At 38.7% G+C, this 18635-nt stretch overlaps 3 protein-coding genes and 1 long non-coding RNA gene across 4 annotated transcripts in view; 1 reads left to right on the top strand and 3 right to left on the bottom strand.

Moving 5' to 3' along the window:
• Positions 1-181: 181 nt before the first annotated feature.
• On the bottom strand, positions 182-1736 carry LOC119410701. Its single transcript, XR_005186866.1, has 3 exons — positions 1660-1736; positions 1418-1544; positions 182-222 (listed from the first exon to the last, which is right to left on the bottom strand). It is a non-coding gene; the product is annotated as an uncharacterized LOC119410701 (long non-coding RNA).
• A 3680-nt stretch (positions 1737-5416) lies between these two features.
• glod4 (glyoxalase domain containing 4) lies at positions 5417-8578 on the bottom strand. Its single transcript, XM_037678255.1, has 9 exons — positions 8428-8578; positions 8186-8235; positions 7984-8104; positions 7749-7893; positions 6446-6582; positions 6175-6261; positions 5975-6088; positions 5814-5900; positions 5417-5732 (listed from the first exon to the last, which is right to left on the bottom strand). The coding sequence occupies exons 1-9, from the start codon at positions 8515-8517 to the stop codon at positions 5667-5669; spliced, it is 897 nt and encodes a 298-aa protein (XP_037534183.1). The 5' UTR covers positions 8518-8578; the 3' UTR covers positions 5417-5666.
• A 470-nt stretch (positions 8579-9048) lies between these two features.
• mrm3a (mitochondrial rRNA methyltransferase 3a) lies at positions 9049-11389 on the top strand. Its single transcript, XM_037678254.1, has 4 exons — positions 9049-9431; positions 10205-10449; positions 10559-10720; positions 10796-11389. Exons 1-4 carry the CDS (start codon positions 9052-9054, stop codon positions 11383-11385), a joined length of 1377 nt encoding a protein of 458 aa, XP_037534182.1. The 5' UTR covers positions 9049-9051; the 3' UTR covers positions 11386-11389.
• Positions 11390-14393: 3004 nt separating this feature from the next.
• Positions 14394-18635, bottom strand: part of nxn (nucleoredoxin) — a gene marked incomplete in the record, with an annotated part of 71684 nt that continues 67442 nt past the window's right edge. The window contains 1 exon segment of the mRNA XM_037678253.1: positions 14394-15222. Within this exon segment, the coding sequence (XP_037534181.1) occupies positions 15040-15222 (183 nt within the window).

The raw sequence follows: 18635 nt of genomic DNA, 5'->3' as shown, positions 1-18635 counted from the left end.
CAAAGTGATTAGATTCAGATATGTTTACTTAATAGGTAAACAATTGTTGGGAAAGGCACTGTGGAAGTCAGTTCCACAGAGAGGAAGGGAGCAGCCGAAAGAAACTTAAGTTTACCTAAGCAGCTGTTAATTACTTGCTGAAAAGCTGTACAGAAGAAACAAAACAACTTACGGTAGATCTTGGTTGAGAAGTTTACTTGAAATCCATATTCGGTCAATTTCCTGTCACAAAAAAAACAAACAAACAAAAAAAGAGTTGTTCCTTATTTCTAAATATTTTCCTCCCAAAGAGTTAATTGTACTTATAATATTTCATAGTGGTCTTCATCTACAGTTCTTCAGGCTTCAGATCGTCTTTGGCTGCTTTTCAGCCACTTTAAGTCCTTTAGTACTTGATCATTTTAAAAACATTTTTTGGTTAAGTCACTTGTCTCTGGAAGAAGTTTGATCTATGAATCATTCAGACAAACAGGTGCTCAAAAACTCAAGGAGTGAACCAGGTGCAAGTTGACACACAACACTTGTTTGAAAAATCTTTTTACAATTGATTCTTTTACACATTTGTGCGTTGGGGTTTTTCCTCCGGTAGATGAGTGGGCAGCTTCCCTGTGAGCTCTGATTTGTTTGTGTCTATGTGCCAAATGGAAGTTCAGAGTAACCAGCCTTCCTGCTGGGGGACTTCAATGCCCACTTGGGTAGTGCCAGTGTAACCTGGAGGAGCATGATTGGGAGCAACGGTCTCACACATCTGAACCCGAGCAGTGTTCTGTTGTTGGACTTCTGCACTGGTGATGGTTTATCCATCACCATGTTCAAACATGGTGATGGATAAGTGCGCATGAAACCAGGACACCCTTGGCCAGAGATTGATGATAGATCGATCATACTTTCTCATTTGCAGAGAGCAGATCACAGAGGAAGAAGTCAGAAAGAGTTGGTAAACCCAAACTTGTAGAACCCATCAGAAGGCTCTTCATCTCCCACAGAAATTCAACCACATCCCAGTGGACGCTGAGTTTCAGTGGGGTGTTTTCCATGCCTCCATTGTTGAGGCAGTTGTCTTGCGCTATGGTTGCAAGCTGTTGCTCGAACCACTGGTACGGATGTCACCTGTTCCAGGCATGTCCAACTAAAAGGAGAGCCTGGGGAAGATCCATGACATACTGGACAGACTAAAGTCTCTCAGCTAGCTTGAGAACGATTCAGAATCAGTCCAGAAGAGCCGGAAAAGCTGGCTGTGGAAAATGTCTGGTCCATCCGGTTCAAGCTGCTGCCCCCATGACCCGACACCAGAACAAGCGCCAGATCATGGCTGAATACATGGTTTAAAACTTTTGTACTGCACTGTAATAATGACAACTTAAAACCTGTTGTTGCCACTGAAACTGGCGTGAACTCCTAACTCAGTTTGTCTTACCAGTGTGTGTTGGGGGTAAAACTGGATACTAACTCCCTGGACTGAGAACAGTCCAACTGATTTGATCTTAAGGTCTGCATTCAGTGCAGTCTGGAAGAGCCGCACCACCAAGGTACAGACCAACCACCTGGACAGAAACACACAATGATTGATAGTACAGTCCTTCAAAGTTTAAACAAATGGGTTGCAATTTGTAAAATGTGCTTTTCAATCAACAATAGTGTGAAAACCTGAAACCTTACCTGAAAGCGATGCATAACACAATCCCAAGCAGCAAAATAAGAAGGAAAGACAGGAACACAAGAGACATTGTGTCCCAAGTTGTTCACACCCAAATCCTGGACATGAGTCTGGCTTGTTCTTCTCTGCTGCCAAGAGGCAACAAATTTAAACACAAACCATGCGGACAGGCGTCAAGCACAGAATACCAGCACAGAGAAACGCACAAGTTCCCTATCACTGTGTCTAACCTAAAAGCACAACAACCATGCAAAATAAAAATCTCCAGATGTATGCTAACGATAACAACAAACCTCTAAAGTATGCTAACGTGTGCAGCAAACCTCTGAAGTGCCAGCGTCGCGAAATAAAGTTGTTAAACGAAAAGCGACGAAGCTCAACTTTATGTTACAAACTAGCTAACGGTGTGCAAACGCTGCTCCCCGTTCGTTTCCTTGTCACCTGAGAGAAAACAGGTTAATTGTTGACAACGGGAAGCACCGCTAGCCTGAACTAGTCAAACATGAAACAGTTAAATCTGTTTCTTCGCCCGCCGCGTCACCGGAAACAACGTTAGCCAGCTAGCATGCTAACGCCACGGCTAACAGCACACTGCAGTCGGTCGCGAGACCAGCTCACGAGACCGCGGTAAAGTTTTACGATGGACGTGGTGCTCACGAGCTGTTTTATAATCCTGGCCAAATATGATCACGAAAATAAATGGAGTGAAAAAAAAAATCACCTCATTTAATAATTTAAAAGAAACTAACTTAAAAACATATATTGCCTCTGTTGAAAAACTTAATTTAAATAATCAGAAACTTGTAAAAGCAATAACTTAAGAAATTTAACTATCTCAAAAACAGACATTGTTTTGTTGTAACAGACCCTTTATTATAAGAATTTGAATGTAGTATTTGCGCATTTGTTAAGAGAATAGTGTTTGTATAAACTAAAAGAGACACATTATTGTATTTTACCCATTTATATACAATTTTATTTAACCTTTTTTTTTTTTACTTTTTTATGTTGTAGATTGCAAGACCTTAGCCCCAATATTGCCAATAATGTTTTGTGGTTATTTTATATTATTTATGTATCAATATTCCTGTTTTTTTTTTTTTTTGTACTCTTGATATCTTATTTACTTATATGTAACGTTATTTGTTCGAAATAAAGTACTTTTTGCAAACAAACAAACAAACAAAAAAAAAACCTCACGAGCTATCTCATGTCGTTTGACTGTTTTTTGTGTTTGTTTTATTGAAAGTACAAAATTGACACTAAATGAATACAATTACAGAACTGTTGTTGTGGAACAAAAGAAGAAGAAGAAAAAAACATTTTAACGGATGGGTTTATTTGTGACAGCTGCTCAGACATGAAAATCATTTAAATGGACACTGTCTTCTCATAAATCTGCAGCTGATTATTTAAAATTTTAAGATAATTCATGAGGTAAAAGTCCAACAATTGAGTTTTCCATCCAGCTGCACGAAGGACCACGCTCGGATTTATGCATCTCACAATGAAATAGTATATGTACTATTTCATTTATACTTTTTTAATATACTATTATCTGACGTTATGGAAGCTCATTTCTGACTCTGAAAAACAAAGTTAAGACATTTTGTGATACTAATTCACAATTACTACTTAGCATCTCATAATTACAAGAAAACAAACTTATAATTTAACACCTCATAATATTGAAATAGTATATCAGCTATTTCAGTACTTGCTTTTGCCGAGGTCGGACGCTTTCCCTTCCCCTCCCTCTCCGCTTTGCTTTGCTGCTCTGTCTGTCTGTGAAACTGCTTCTGAGCCTCTCTCTACCTTCTGAACCATAATTATGGACTTGTTTTGATCAGTTGGTCCCTCAACACAATTGATAACATTTCAAAGAAGAGAAGACAGGCTTTAGATGAGCCGATTTGCCCTGTTGGCGCGCACGCAGCTGGATAGCTCATCGACTTGGAAGACTTGATGATGTGTCTATCTCAGCTGCCATTTGTGGATTTTAAGGATGCATATTTAATTGGATTTGCGATAATTGGTTCCTGCTTTTTGGATTCGGCTGGTTGCTGGTTTTATCAACAATCACAAAAGTCGTCTGCAGCAATTTGGGACCCGATCACGCTGCTTGCTTTATGATGGCTTGGTTCGTGCCTCGAGTACCCAGACTCAAAAGCTTTGGGCAGAATGGATCAGATCTCGGGGATTTTACTCAGGCACGTTCCATCGGTGTGGTCATGTAATTTGGACATTTCTGAACCGTTTGGACCAACACAGACTCAAGGTAGATGTCATTAAGTTCTGCTTGCTCCCAAAACAACTATGTGTTTATCTGAATTTGGCTCCCTTGAAGGTCATATTATCTGAATTTGCCTGGAGAACATGTGATCTGACGCTCACCACCCCCTCCCTGAGGAATTTCCAACTGATAACCAGATGAAACCAGCTGAATAAACTTGTGTCATCATTTCAGGACTCTTGGATTCTCATAGTCGTTATCCTTGGCTATTCCCCGACATTCCTCGAGAATGTTTACCAATCTCACCGGAGGAAACTGACTGATTATTCCATCCTTATCAGAACTCTTACAGTGCCCTCGAGAGCGTCCAAGGACATTGCTCACCGCTCTCGTCGTCTCCCCCCTCTGTGGAATGTCTACGTCACTATGTGCTGTTTGTGTGAGGTGTTTTTTAATATTAGTTTTTCTTCTCAGCCTAGAAGAAAGAGTTTAATAGGAATTTTTTCGCCTCCAATTCCTACGTGTCCAGTTTCACTATTTTTTGTTTGTCTAAACAGATCTCACTTGTAAATGAGTCTTCTAGGCTCAATGTGACTTATCTGTCTAAATAAAAGGTTAAATGAACGAAAAACCCTCAAAATTATGACAGCATTTATTACTATGCTATCTCATATAAATATTAGCACCTCATAATTAGTTTATGTGATAGTATCTCACAATGAACTAGTAGTATCATAATTCTGAGAAGGTATCACACAATTATGAAATAATACTTTATATTAAGGATATAGATTTTAATCAGGTACCATTTCAAAACGACATCTTGGTATTTTTTGAGATGCTATGCTATAGTCTAAAGATACAGACTAGAGCAGGGCTATTCAACTAAATTGCTAAGTGGGCCACATTTACTGAAAGCCAGCAGCTCAATGGCTGGACATCCAGTCTTGTCATTACAAATATTTATTTAAAAAAAAAATCAATTTTAATTTTAAATAAACTCACTGAGATATGAACAGAGTTGTAATTTTCTGTCATATAACAGGAACACTTCTGAAAGAAGTGTTTGCCTTTTCAGATTTTGAAAATGTTTCTCACCGACTTTTTCTGATTTAAACAGTTCTATTTTAACTGAACTCACTCATGGACCAGATGTGGGATCCAATTGAATAACCCTACACATTTTTTTTGCCCCTTCTTCCTCAGAGTGGCAGAAACGGGCTTTCAAAAAGATGTAAAACATTCAATCTGGATGTAGCTGGGATGTATTAATTTGTAAAAACTGCCCCTCAAAATACATCCATTAATAAAGTTATTTTGTATTATTTTTACATTCTCATGCTGTTTTCAAACACACACCAACAAAACTAATTTTTTGTTTGTTTGCGTGGCATATTTATTTAAATAGTTGTTTTTAGGAAAGTACAACAAATAGTAGCTGACACACAAAAACAGCAGACAGACAGTCCAACATCAGATATTATGACTATACTATGAGAAAAATGTACAGAAATAATTTCTCTTGTGGTTCTGGATAAATTGTCATGGTTTAAAAAAGTATGCTTTAATAATCAAACTGAAATAAATTAGATATTTTTTGAGAAACACTGATCAAATTCAGCAAGTTGTCCTTTGCAGTGGTTCATATCATGGTTATTCAGGAAGATTAATCGGACTTCCAGCCCGAGCACAACAGAGTTAACATTATGAAAAGATGTCAGCCATGAGCATCCGGTTCAGGAGATTATCATCAAGTGAACAGATGAGAAAAGCATCTCATGCAGCAGCCTTCTGTTTGTTATGCTTGGCAAACCATTCGTCACTTTTATCTTCAGCCATGGCCTGAAATAAAACAAAAAAACATGAAGACAGTGAATAATCACCACATGTTGCTCATTTCTTTTTAAATAAGGACTTGCCCACCTTATCAAGCAATTCACTTCCTTTATGATCCACAGCAGAAAGCTGCCTGAACGCCTCATCTCCCACAAAACAAATCTCGTGACCGTCCTAAAATAAAAGCATAAAATATTACTATAATAAATAAATATTTTTACACGACTAAAACATTTTATAACACTTACCGGGTCAGCTAAAATAACGACTTCTACTGTGGCTTTTCCAGGAGTGTCCAGGCTGACTAATGGAGTGAGGATTTTCTGATTTTCTGTTTTCATCAAGGCTTCAATACCAGGCAACTGTAAAATGTAAATAATAAAGTTATACTCAAGATGATATTTCTACAAAAGTAAACCAAAGATTTATTCAAGAAACTAAATTGTACTTGTTCTCGTGGACATGAAAATGCAATCCTCCCAAACGCTGTTCCGTGATCGACCGTTCCACTGATATCCCGAAGCTCCAATTTACACTACGAAAAAAAAACCATCTACATTAAACACACAATAAAATTATCTAGTCCTCCATGTAGAATGTGATTGAATATGTAAACTTTCACAGCACAGCTTTTATTAGTTTGTCTTAGATCCTTTTATCACAATCTGAAGAAAAAAAATTTGCAAAAATAATTACAGGTGCTCATTTTTGTGACTCACTTGAGAATCTGCAAATCCCAACAACACCGTCTTGTTTTTCTCACTTTTCTCCATCACTGTCATTCCTAAGAGCGTAGCCCAGTAATGAGTTGATCTGTGGAGGTCCGACACACCGAGGGAAACTTTCTGCACAGGGTCTGGAAACAGATTAGTTACAGATTAGGCACTAATTAAAGAAATTGCAGCAGATTACACTAATCATCCGAACACACTGTACACATTCATGTTTCTCCTGCTCATTTTAAAATTGCTGTCTTTTGTTTTCTAAAGTTTTTCCAGGAGCAACTTATATTATTATTTTGAAGACATATGACCATTTTCCATATTATTAGGTAAAGACCCAAATGAAGTAGTCTGTCAGTTTGATTAGGTGGCAATAAAATAAAGATTTCAACAAAGAGGCAAGTAAATCTGAGAAACTGATGCAATAATTATTTTATATTTGTTATTTTTATGACAAACTGCTAGACGGAGTAATTCCAGAGTAATACTGCTTCACAGATCTACTACAAGGTAATAAAATAATACAAAAACAGAAGTGATTATGTAGGCATAAACAAATAAAATACATAAGAGAGAGGTGTTCCCAAAGAGGTTAATAATAATAATAATATGAAAACAAACAATAAGGAAACAGTAATAATGATTGTAGCAACATGTAAAATCAACACTGTGTGCAATTTTATCTTTAATATGAAAGTGCTATGTATTTCCATCGATGCATGTGCCCATATTATTACCATCAAGCTGTTAACAAGACCTGCTAACAAGAATGCTGCCAACAGAACAGAACCATGCTGCTGAAAGAACCTCACTGCTAACCGAACCACACTGTAGATGTATTTCTTTTTCACTTTTGGTGCCTTGGTTTTTTTTTTGTATTTTTACTGCATCATTTGGTATTTCTTGTTGTCATTTCTGTTTTGGCGAGTCGAGACGGTTCTTCTCGTTCTCAGCATTTCATTGCATTGTTGACCTTGTGATGATTTTTGCATACGAAAAAGAACCAAACCTGAACCATACAACGACAGCATTTGTTCTCTGCATTTAAGCCATCACACGTGAAATACACACAAGTGGAGCAATATGCAGCTTAGGGAATAGGCTCTTTGCTCAAGGGCAGGGCAATGAACTGGTCATTTTCTGGTCCCAATCAGACACATGATATAACTAATCATATACCATGTGCAATTATTCTGTACATTATACATGATGAGCCAGATCTGGATGGATTATTTTTTAAGCTGGATTTATAAACTCCGGATGAACTATAATAAAAGGAGAGACAAAGATAGACGTTCACCATGAGGAGGCTGGTCTTTGTCCACAATGTAGAAAGGATATCCTCCAGGAGCGTGGGTCAAATACAGAGCTTCCTCCACCTGAGCGAGGGGCCACCCGAGTCGTTTGGCATTGCTTACGGCTTGGCTGGACTGTAGTGTGAGACCCTAATAGGAAAACACAGATAGTTGTTTATTTTCACTGCACACCACATATCAGGGCCTTTGTAGATGGTTGTCCTTTTAAGTCTCACTCACCAAGAAGTCATTGCCAAGTTGATATTCTCCAATTCCGTAATTGTATGTCAGTTCAGCCACAAAATGGTTTTCCTCTGGACCAAAGCCAACCATTGTCTTGCTCCATTTTCCATCATAGGGACTGAAGGGATAAACAGAGGATCTCTGTTTAGTTAAAATACTTCAATAAGTACAAAGTTCAGTTTAATCAGTGTGAGCCTACCCATTGCAAGTTGCTTTACAGCCTTCTTCAAACTCCTCATGCCGTAAAACCTGAATGCGTTAAGAAAATAAATACTGCTTACCAAGAAAAAGATATGTAGTTTTTCAATTATATAAATTCTGAGCTGAGGAAGTCTCTGCAACAACAGTTGTGCAGCTAGTGGCACGAAGATCATCAAAAGTTGAAGCTAACGGTGACTCAAATAACACGTCTTCACTTTAAATGCAGTTCAGAAAGAATACCTTCATGCCCAAGACATCTCGGTAAAACGTGGCTGTTCTGACCCGGTCACCAACTTTGAAAACAAAATGCAATGCTCTTCTCATAGACATCCTTCTTGATTTCCGTGCAGGGCGCGATTACGCTTCCTTAATGATCGATTTATCCGTTTTCGACTGGGTAAATACCAACGAACAAAATAACAAACAAAAAACAATTTAAACCGCCCACACCGATACTTGAAATTATAGTATCACTATTATTACTAACAATAGCATTAGTCCAATTAGGCTAAACAAAATAACCGGCTGAGTACTAAACTTTTTGGCAATCATTAAAAACATTGCAAACCCCCTCACACGATCATAATGGTATCACCCAGTAAAATATCGCGACATTACAGTAGAGCACTTTGTAAAGTTTGCACCTGGTTTGCACCATGCTACAGCATATTTAAAAATGTTTACTACGAGATATAATCCGTTATTAGATAAAATTATTGTGTTCTAAATATATAAATTATTTATTTAGAATTGTCTAAAAAAATAAAAACTACGGGGTAAGTGCAGCTATCATCCAACAGGTGGCAGTAACGAGTTTAACCGGAATTACAGCAACTTCGATTGGTTGAGAGAAGAAGGTAAAAAATGGCTGCGTTCATGAGAGGCGTGAAATGCCTTGTTTCCACAGAGCGAAATGTTCTTCTAATTAAGAGGAGCGGCATTTTTATTGAATCTAAACGGTATGTGCGCGGACTGAAAAGGAAACCCGTCAATGTGTTGTTTCCTGAAAACGAGCCGGGAAAAGTAGTGAAGCCTCCGTCAGAGACTCGTGTTAAGAAGCCAGCAGAGAAACAAAATGCGACAAGAATCACCTCTAAAACTACAGAGTATTTTGAGAAAGATGACTCTGTTAAGACGAGCAGCCCTGATCAGTCGACTGTAAGGCGTCCCCAGGTTTCTGCAGCAAAGAGCCAACTTGATGGACTGCACATCGAGAGTGCCTTTCCTGGAGATAAAAGACTATCGTAAGGAAAAAAATAGATATTTGAGTAGTAGCTCAGATATTTATAAATTTTTCAATGTAACATTTTTAAACTGTGTGTGGAAACTTAAACTGTGATTAAATAATGAAAAGTTCAGTCTGTCAAACGTGGGCAATATATGGCCCGCGGGCCAAAAGGGGCCCTTGCGCAATCACCATTCGGCCCCAATATTCTTATGGAAAAAAAACATCTTAAGTAAGTTGATGAGCACCAGCAGTTTTTCAATGAAACTTAAGGTAGTCCAAATGAAACGTCTTGGATACAAATAAATAAATAAATTTTTGGATTAAGATTGCCTGCAACTTTTTTTTTTTTTTTTTAAGTTTTTGCTTATAACAAATGAATTGTCACAAGAGCCTGAAAAAAAACTTTCTGTCTTGAAGACAATTTGTTTACCAATTTTATGTGCAGCCCTTGAATTGCTTTAAATGTCTTGATTTGGCCAACTGGAAAATAAATATTGTCCACCTCTGGACTAAGTAATCTGTTGTTCACATTAATGATGATAATATCAACAGGGATAAAACTTGAAGCAACTTTTTTCTTTCAGTTTAGTTTTTTAGGTAATTGCCATTTATATTTGTTATCTAGCTGTAACACAAAATTATATCAGTTTAAGATAGTTACCATAGAAAGGTGTGTCTTAAGAGTGTCTAATATTTATAGTTAATAAGCATGTTTGTCAGTAACGTGATCATAAAACCAAAAGAGATGGCACCAATGTTCACGCTGTTTCTTCTTTTCCCCGCACGCAGGAGATTAGTAAGTGTTGCTCGGTCTAGAACATTTCGGGAGCGCCAGGGCAAAATCCTCCTGGAGGGCCGACGTTTGATCTGCGACGCTCTGGAGGCTGGTGCCAGCCCACAGACGGTGTTCTTCAGTACCCTGGATCGGCTTCAAGAGCTGCCTCTAGACAAGCTGAGGAGAGCCACACTGATCAAAGTCAAGTTTGATAGCATCAAGACCTGGTCTGAACTTGTTGCTCCACAAGGAGTCATTGGTAAGGATTATTATTTTGTGGGGGTGGGGTGGGAGGTTGGCATTTTGCTTTAAAGTACAGGTATTCCGAGTTGTTTCTGTGTATTTTTTTTAACTAATGTGTTCTGCAGCCATATTTTCTCGTCCGGACCCGACCCACATTAACTATCCCCAAAGAGATGAGTCAGTGCCATTGTGTCTGATATGTGACAACATCCGGGACCCTGGTAATCTTGGAACAATGCTCCGATCTGCTGCTGCTGCCGGCTGCAGTAAAGTCCTCCTCACCAAAGGTATGCTCATTTTAATAATTAAAAACCACACTCTGTGTCTGCTGTTTTCCTAAATGCTTATTTATTTGCCAACAGGTTGTGTTGACGCTTGGGAGCCTAAAGTTCTTCGTGCAGCCATGGGGGCCCATTTCCGTTTTCCCATCTATCCCCATCTGGACTGGGATGACGTTGAAGATCATCTACCCAAATCAGTGATCGTCCACGTGGCTGACAGTGGCCCCATCATAAGAACAGACACTGAGGAAAATGTGTCTTGCAAAGCAGGAGACTACAATTGGGTCAGCTCAAGGCCAAATAAGAAAAAGGTTCAGTACGAGGATTACGATACTGACTCTGACTCTGACTCTGATTCTGATTCAGAGTCTGAAGATGAGGACCTTTCCCTCCCCAGTGTGGAAACCAAGCTGTACCATGAGAGCTGGGCTCAGGGCTCCACGGCTCTTGTCATTGGTGGTGAGACACACGGTCTGAGCCACAAAGCGGTCCAGTTAGCGGAGAAAACAGATGGTCGTAGGCTCTTTATTCCTGTCGTTCACAGTGTGGACAGTTTGAACTCTGCTATGGCGGCCAGTATCCTTGTATTTGAGGGCAGGAGGCAGCTGTTGCAGCTTCTGCAGACATCCGGGAAGAAACCGCGATCCAAAGCTGAGAGGCTGCTTTCATGATGTTCCCCTAAATATCAAACCGAGTGGAATCATTTTGATCGTACATTCTGTCCTGCAATGAAATGTTGACGTTGAATTGATTCATAAAGCTCATACCTGTTGTTGAATCCATGTTTGTGTTCATATTTTATTATTTGGACAAGTTCTGTTACTTAATTCAAGGATTTTTAATTAAATGTTAGAGAAGCAGCTAATTTAACTTTTATGAATCCATACTTAAGTCATTTGTCTTTTAGTCTAAATATGTGTAACCACAACTAAAAATGTTGCGTAAAGTAGTTATTACCTGATGGTTTGAATAAACGAATCTTTTCCTGTTTCTGTAAATTTAAAAATACACTTTAGCTAAGAGTTTTACATTGCCCCTAAAAGCTTTTTATAACTTTTTTTCACGAAACTGGTTTTCATTCTTCTGAACAATTACAGCAGCCATCTTGTAAACTGTCATGTATACGAGGTAGATATGAGAACGGTAAGAAAACACAAATCGTTTATTTCCAGGAGCTACATCAACTGGTTACTATAGCAACTAAAAGAGCAAAGATGTTAAGTATGAACTTTATCACAGAGACGCTGCCGAGTACAACAAAACAAATGTGAAAAGGTTTTATCCCAACTTGAGTTTGCACATTTCCCAAACTCCATAGACTTTAAAAGCTAATTAAAAAAAAAAAGTTCTTCCAACATCTTAACGGCAGAGGTTCTTTACATTTTAATACGACCATCTTAAGACCGGACGGGCTGTTGCGGCACCAGTCATTCGTCTGGAGTTTCTTGTCTGAGCTCTAAATTGATAACTAAATGTCAAACTGTACGGTCGGATGTTTTATGGATTAGCGTTGATTCCTATTCATTTTAAGGTTATGAGGTCAAAGGTCACAAGTGACCTCTGTCGAAACCTTATCTATGCTACAGTTTGACCTCTTTTGTAACAAAACCGGCCCTTTGGTCCATATATTGTCTCCGTCTGTCCATCCGTAAGACCGCAACAGTCGTCCTCAGTGTAACTCCAACAAATGTTTAGGATAGAAAACTTGACTCCACGTTGGATTATATTTTTATTAATACCTGTTGAACTAAAAAGATCGTGAGCAGCTCATGTCTACTACTCTGATCATAAACTGGTTTGGAGAGACTGGCAGTCATCAACAGCAAAATCCTTTACGTTGCAACTGGCAGCTCATACACATATGTTCATTGTTCATACATGCACTGTGGTGAAATTGACCTTTCACCCCGCCACAGTCATGTACACAGTAGTCCATCGCTACTTCATGGTTTTTCAATGATTGCCAACTTTAATATTACCGGTGCTCACGTGATTGGGACGGTACGGGATAAAAAGTTAATGGAAAAATAAATAAATCGGACAGGTGCTGCCATTTTGTAGTTTTCTTTCAATAAGCCTATACAGTAATGCCAGACAAAAGGATTACACTACCCAGAAGCCAACAGTGCTGGCCACTGCTTTCTGTCAAAATGGAGGGAAAGTTTTGCACCTCAAAGTCAAAACGATCTATGAAGCTCACAGAACTGGCAGGAAAGTCGCAAATAATCCTGAAGCTCAATTATCCACGTGCACGTCAACCTGGACTGGTGGGCTTCGTCGCTGCAGGGAAGCTCTGCAGAACTGGAACTGAGCTGCTGTTCTGCAGAGCTGGTGAGCAAAATTTTGCAGTACTGTACGTACAGTACATATTTAGAGGTAGAATCATCTAGTCGACTAGTCACTTCTGGGACATCTCACAAGTTTAATTTCACGTCGACTAGTAACAGTCGCGTCACTGTCACATGATCAGCGGAGGAGGAGGATATGCCCAATAATCAGAAAAGGTGACCGGAAAAAAAAAAAAAAAACAGACTTGAGGATTTTGTGCAACTTTTTGGGCATTTCCAGAGTGACAGGAGATCAGCACACTGCTCCACTGCTGCCAAAGAGGTCCGTGATTGTTTTTTTTTGTTACCACAGATTCCCACCATGGCGAACCCGCTGCAGTGGTGGGCCAGCAATCAGGACAGATTTCCCTGTTTGGCAAAACTCAGCAAATGGTATTCAGCTGTTCCAGCAACCAGCACTCCCAGCGAGAGAAGCTTCTCTCTTGCTGGGAATACCATTACTCGAAAACGGACAAACCTTCATCCTGCTCATGTTGATGCGCTTGTTTTCTTACACGTAAACCAGGATCGAAAACCAAAAACTGCAAACGAGGAGACTGTTGACAGCGAGTGAACTTTGTGAACGAAATAAAATAATTCCACCACCGCGCCCGTTTTTAGTTTTGTTGTTTTTACGTGCTGCATGTTTCTTTCACTTTTTCAGACTAATAATAGTTTGGTTTTCCTGTGACTTATTTGCAGTATGATAAATGGTAGGAGCATAAAAATACGCTCTCCATGTTTTGTTGTTCTTTTTTTTTTTTGTAAATAATAAATGACGTTTTTTGCAAATATGATAGTGAGTTCCTATGACGTCACAGCAACTAGTCGACGCCGACTCTTTATCATGTTGAAGTCGACTTAAAAAAATGTGAAGTCGTGCAACCCCTAGTACATATGCTGTTAAAATGATGTAGGTTTAAGAGTTCAGAACATTGCAAGAGTGTGGGAAGTGTTTCTAAAGCCTTAATATATTAAATATAGCGTCTATTTTTCACCTACCATGGTGGTGTGCGGAACGTAACCCCTGCAATGATCAAGGGACTACAGTATAGTTGTATCCAAGACATCCTTGTAAAAGAAATTAATAATTTCAATGGATTTCTTCCTGGTAAAATAAAGGTTTAATAAACTTAAAAGACATACATTCAGGATTGTTGTTTGAGGGAATTCATGCTTTGAATTTTGATTAAAAAAAATTCACAGACGGGTGTATTTTGTACCGTTAGCTGCACTAAAGACTCAACAAGAACCAAACTGTGCTTTCAAGTGAGTTTTAATGTCTACTGAATGTGACCAAAGTAACAGAATATAAAGATTTACACATTCAACACTTCAAAATTCTATTTTTGTGCCAGAAAAAGTTTTTTTTTTTTTCTTTTTAATTTAAATTATTAGGGGACCTTCACAGAAAATCCTCTAAAAACGACTGAGATGAGAACCGTCATTAACAATCAGAGATAACTCACGCTCACATTGTGACAAGACATGGGTGGTAAAACATCACTCAAGCAAAAGGTGTGCTATTTACTGGGTGTGCACCTGCGGGTTTTATTTAAATAGGGATTTACAGGTGAAGGTTTTGGCCGTCTGCGCTACACGTGGACAACAAAGGCGTTTAATTATTTCCTAACGTCATTCAGAAACCAAACGTCACAGATTCTGCAGTCAAAACAGCAAGCAAAGCATTAACAAGTAGGTCCACTGGGTAATTTTCTGCGTAGTTCAGAAAAGCTATTGTGTAAAAATATAAAAACAAAAGAACAAAATCTTCATATATATTACTGTATGGACTATAGTCAATGCAAGGCACCACAGGAGGGAGAAGGACTCGGTGAAAAGGGAAAATGTTAAAAAAATATGTAAAAGTGAGACTTTTTCTAACAGTCGGGGAGGGGGGAGGTGTTTGAGAGGCTGAAACTGGTGACGGGGGTGTATGAACAGGTCAGAGCTGCAGTCCCATTGACTAATGTTCGATTTCTGCTCGGACCCTCAGTCTCAGATGGGCTCCGGTTTGAGCTTTTCAGTCAGAAAGTCGCCGACGAATTGCTCCACTACGGCCGGAGTGATCTCCTCCACGTCGCGTACGTACTTGGCACGAGCCGACATGTCCAGGATGGTGAGCAGAGGAGCTGCCTCCGGGAGGTTGGTGTAGTCTCGCAGTGAGTCGGACATGTCGTCCTGCAGTGAAGACAGGACAATAAGACAGTTTAGTTTTAGACGTGTACTTGGAAAATCCTTTAAAATGGTTCCAAAAATTCATCTCAGGAAACAAAAATATCTTCCTTTCAATTAAATACTGGTCACAAGAAGTTCACCAACTTTTTTTGTTTGTTTACTTTTTAATTTTTAGCCATCTTTAAAACCTCAGACCAACGTGACAATACCACCTGGGTGACACAGTTGATTCATGCAAAAACATAAAAATAAAAAAACTAGAGAAATTGCATTTCCTGCAAAAATGCAGTGTGACTGTTTATTGATGAAGAACTTGCTGAAAAACAGATTAAATTAGCTAAAACATGTTGCAATACAGCTGAAATGGAAGACAAAGTCTAAATTAGCAGAAGAAAGCACAAAGAACACATATTTCCTGAATTAGAATTAAACATGCAGAAATGAGCACAAAAATTAGGAAATTATCTAAAAAAAAGCAGAAATTAGTAAAAATTGCTGAAAAGTAGCTGAAAAGGCAGAAAGAAGCTTGAACTACCAGAAGGAAGTGAAGATGAAATGAGCTGGAAAAAATGTGAAATTAGCTGAAAAAGCTAAATTTAGCACAAAACAGCTAAATAGTAGCTGAAATAGCAGAAAAAGCTGAAAGGAGCACAACAAACTGAAATTATCATAAAGAAGTTAATTAGGCTGAAAGTAGCAGAAATTACCACAAAAAACTTGAATTTACCTGAAAACAGCTGAAATTATCTAAAAATGCTTAAAAACTAGCTGAAAATATAGAAAAAGCTTAAATTAGCAGAAGAAAGCAGAAAAAACACATTTGCCCAGTTAGGTGAAAAGAAGCAGAAATCAGCACAAAAAATATTGGAAATTATCTAAAAAAGGTGAAATTAGCTACAACAACAACAAAAAAAAAAACCCCATCTTAAAAATAGCTTTAAAAAGCTTGAAAGAAGCCGAAGTTACCAGAAGGAAGTGAAGAGAGCACAATTTTTCAGAATTAGTCAAAAAAAAATTGAAACGAGTGAAAAAAAAGTGGAATTAGCTGAAAATGCTACAATTTGTATAAAACAACTAAATAGAAGCTGAAATAGTAGAAACTTGCAGAAATAAACTGAAAGGTGCATAACAAGCTGAAGTTAGCAAAAATAAGTTAGAAGAAGCACAAAAATGTTGTAGTTAGCAGAAAGAATCTAAAAGGAGCACAAAACAGCTGAAAAAACAGCTGAAATTAGCTGAAAATAGCTGAAAAAATGATTAAATTTGTACAAGGAAGCTGAAAGAAGCTGCACCAGAACAAAACGTGAAAGGAGCAGTAAAAGGTTGTAAACAGATCTAAAGATTTCAAGGATGTAAAATGAGCTCAATTCATTTTCTATGACAAAAAAAAAAGGGCAGAAAATGCTAAATATGTAAAAAAGCTAAAGTTGCACCAATACCAAAAGTCATAGCAGGATTGTCCTGAAAGAGCTGAATGTTTTGATTTATGTTTTGTTGAAATAGCTTGAAAACTGCAGGACGAGAAATGTGCTGACAAACATACATAAAATAAAGGATCACAACAGTGTGACTGCTGCATAAACGTTCACACAGTGGGTAGGTAATGAAGGGTTAGTACAGCTACTGACATGTAATGACATTTTAAAAAATAATTCAGCATTTATAATTAAATACTACCAATACTTTCCACTAATGTGACTCATTTCAAAATAATATTTTATCAAAATGTGCCACAAGTCATTTCATGGCCTGAATCAAATTAAATCTCAGCAGTCAGGTGTTCCTGTCTGAGGCAGAACCCGATCCCATTGATAAATGTGTGCTAAGAAACAAACGTACATTTATTACATAAATTAAAAATGAGTGATGTTGATCCTATTAAGTTCAAAGGCAACTAGATTTTTTTTTTTCTTTCTTAGGATGTTTTTAATCTGAACATTGCTTCTAAATTGTATTGGGATTTTTAAAAATTAAACATATACCTGATTACCTTTGAATGAATTTAATTTAATTTTAATATAAAGTTAGAGAGGCCAGACTGCATTTCTAACATGCTTCTACCACTGTCTCTCCTCTGGACATGTCCAAACCATCTCAGTCTGGTCTCTCTAACTTTATCTCCCAGTTGTTCAACCTGTGCTGCACCTCTGATGATCTCATTCCTAATCTTATCCATCCTTGTCACTCCTAAAGAGAACCCTTCTCCTGTCTTTTTGTCAATGCCACTGTCTCCAGACCATACAACATAGCTGGTCTCACCACCATCTTGTAAACTTTTCTCCATCCTGCCTGAACTCTCTTCTTCACGTCTTTACCACACTCCCCATTTTCCTGGACAGTGGACCCCAAGTCATTGAAGTCCTGCACCTTTGTGACCTCTGCTCCTTGTAGCCTCACTGGTTCCACCAGCCTCCCTCTCATTCACACACTGTTTTACTGCTGCTGACTTTCAGTTGACACTTGATGAGTTTCACTGCAGATGTTTCTTCAGGAGTCTGGCCTCTGCATGAACTGAACATTATACATTTACCTGCTAAAACCCTGAGCAGCCTGGCTCCATCTTTATTACGGCACATTCCCTGAAGGAATGTGAGAACTTGTCTTCCTTCAGGCTTCCTGCCCACAGAGACCACAGAGTATCTGCTTAGTCACGCATCCTGCTGCGTTGAAAGACGAGATGAAGCCAGGTGGGGCTCCAACACCAGCACCTCTTCGCTCAGAGCTCGCTCATTTGAACAGCCCATCCATCCAGGCGGGAGATGAACAAAATAGTTTATTAAAAACAGCTGGTGAGATTTAGCAGAGTCCTTTTTTCTTCTTCTGTTTTTGGCTTTAACCTTTCATCCTACAACAAGTCAGGCTTACAACTGCAGCCAGAAACAAGACAAATTAATCACAACAAAGCAGGCGAGCAGCAGCTTTCAAACAAGTTTGAGAGCGCCATTAATTATAGAGATTCAAAAAGAATTCAGTGGTTCATAATTCAGTTCTCGTCACAGCCGAGAAAACATCAGGCTTCACACAAACCCAATCTTTTAGTTTTATTCTCAAACTTGAACAGATATCACGTGGTATGCCCTGTAAGACCCAACAGTTTCTTGAATAGATAAAACTAAAATATTTTGGCATAAATGGAATAACAGAGGGGCAGCACGGTGGCGCAACTGGTAGAGCTGCTGCCTCTCAGCGAGCAGGTCCTTGGTTCAAACCCCGGTCCAGCGGCCTTTCTGGGTGGAGTTTGCATGTTCTCTCCGTGCATGCGTGGGTTTTCTCCGGGTGCTCCGGTTTCCTCCCACAGACCAAAAACATGCATGTTAGGCTGATTGGTAACTCTAAATTGTCCCTAGGTGTGAGTGAGAGAGTGAATGGTTGTTTGTCTCTATGTGACCCTGGATGGGTCGCAAGTCCATCACAGG

The sequence above is a fragment of the Nematolebias whitei genome, chromosome 6, assembly GCF_014905685.2.
Source record: "Nematolebias whitei isolate Nwh7 chromosome 6, NemWhi1, whole genome shotgun sequence".
Lineage (NCBI taxonomy): Eukaryota > Metazoa > Chordata > Actinopteri > Cyprinodontiformes > Rivulidae > Nematolebias > Nematolebias whitei.
This window is presented reverse-complemented; position numbering and strand designations above follow the sequence as displayed.

Bases quoted from the DNA above. Each gene is read 5' to 3' on its own strand.
- glod4 (XM_037678255.1), bottom strand. From the start codon at position 8,517: ATGTCTATGAGAAGAGCATTGCATTTTGTTTTCAAAGTTGGTGACCGG. The intron at 5,901-5,974 runs GTAAGTGTTATA...CTTTTATTTTAG, and splicing joins TCGTTATTTTAGCTGACCCG to GACGGTCACGAGATTTGTTT. The intron at 5,733-5,813 runs GTGGGCAAGTCC...GTTTTATTTCAG, and splicing joins GAAGTGAATTGCTTGATAAG to GCCATGGCTGAAGATAAAAG.
- mrm3a (XM_037678254.1), top strand. From the start codon at position 9,052: ATGGCTGCGTTCATGAGAGGCGTGAAATGCCTTGTTTCCACAGAGCGA. The intron at 10,450-10,558 runs GTAAGGATTATT...TGTGTTCTGCAG, and splicing joins TGCTCCACAAGGAGTCATTG to CCATATTTTCTCGTCCGGAC. The intron at 10,721-10,795 runs GTATGCTCATTT...ATTTGCCAACAG, and splicing joins TAAAGTCCTCCTCACCAAAG to GTTGTGTTGACGCTTGGGAG.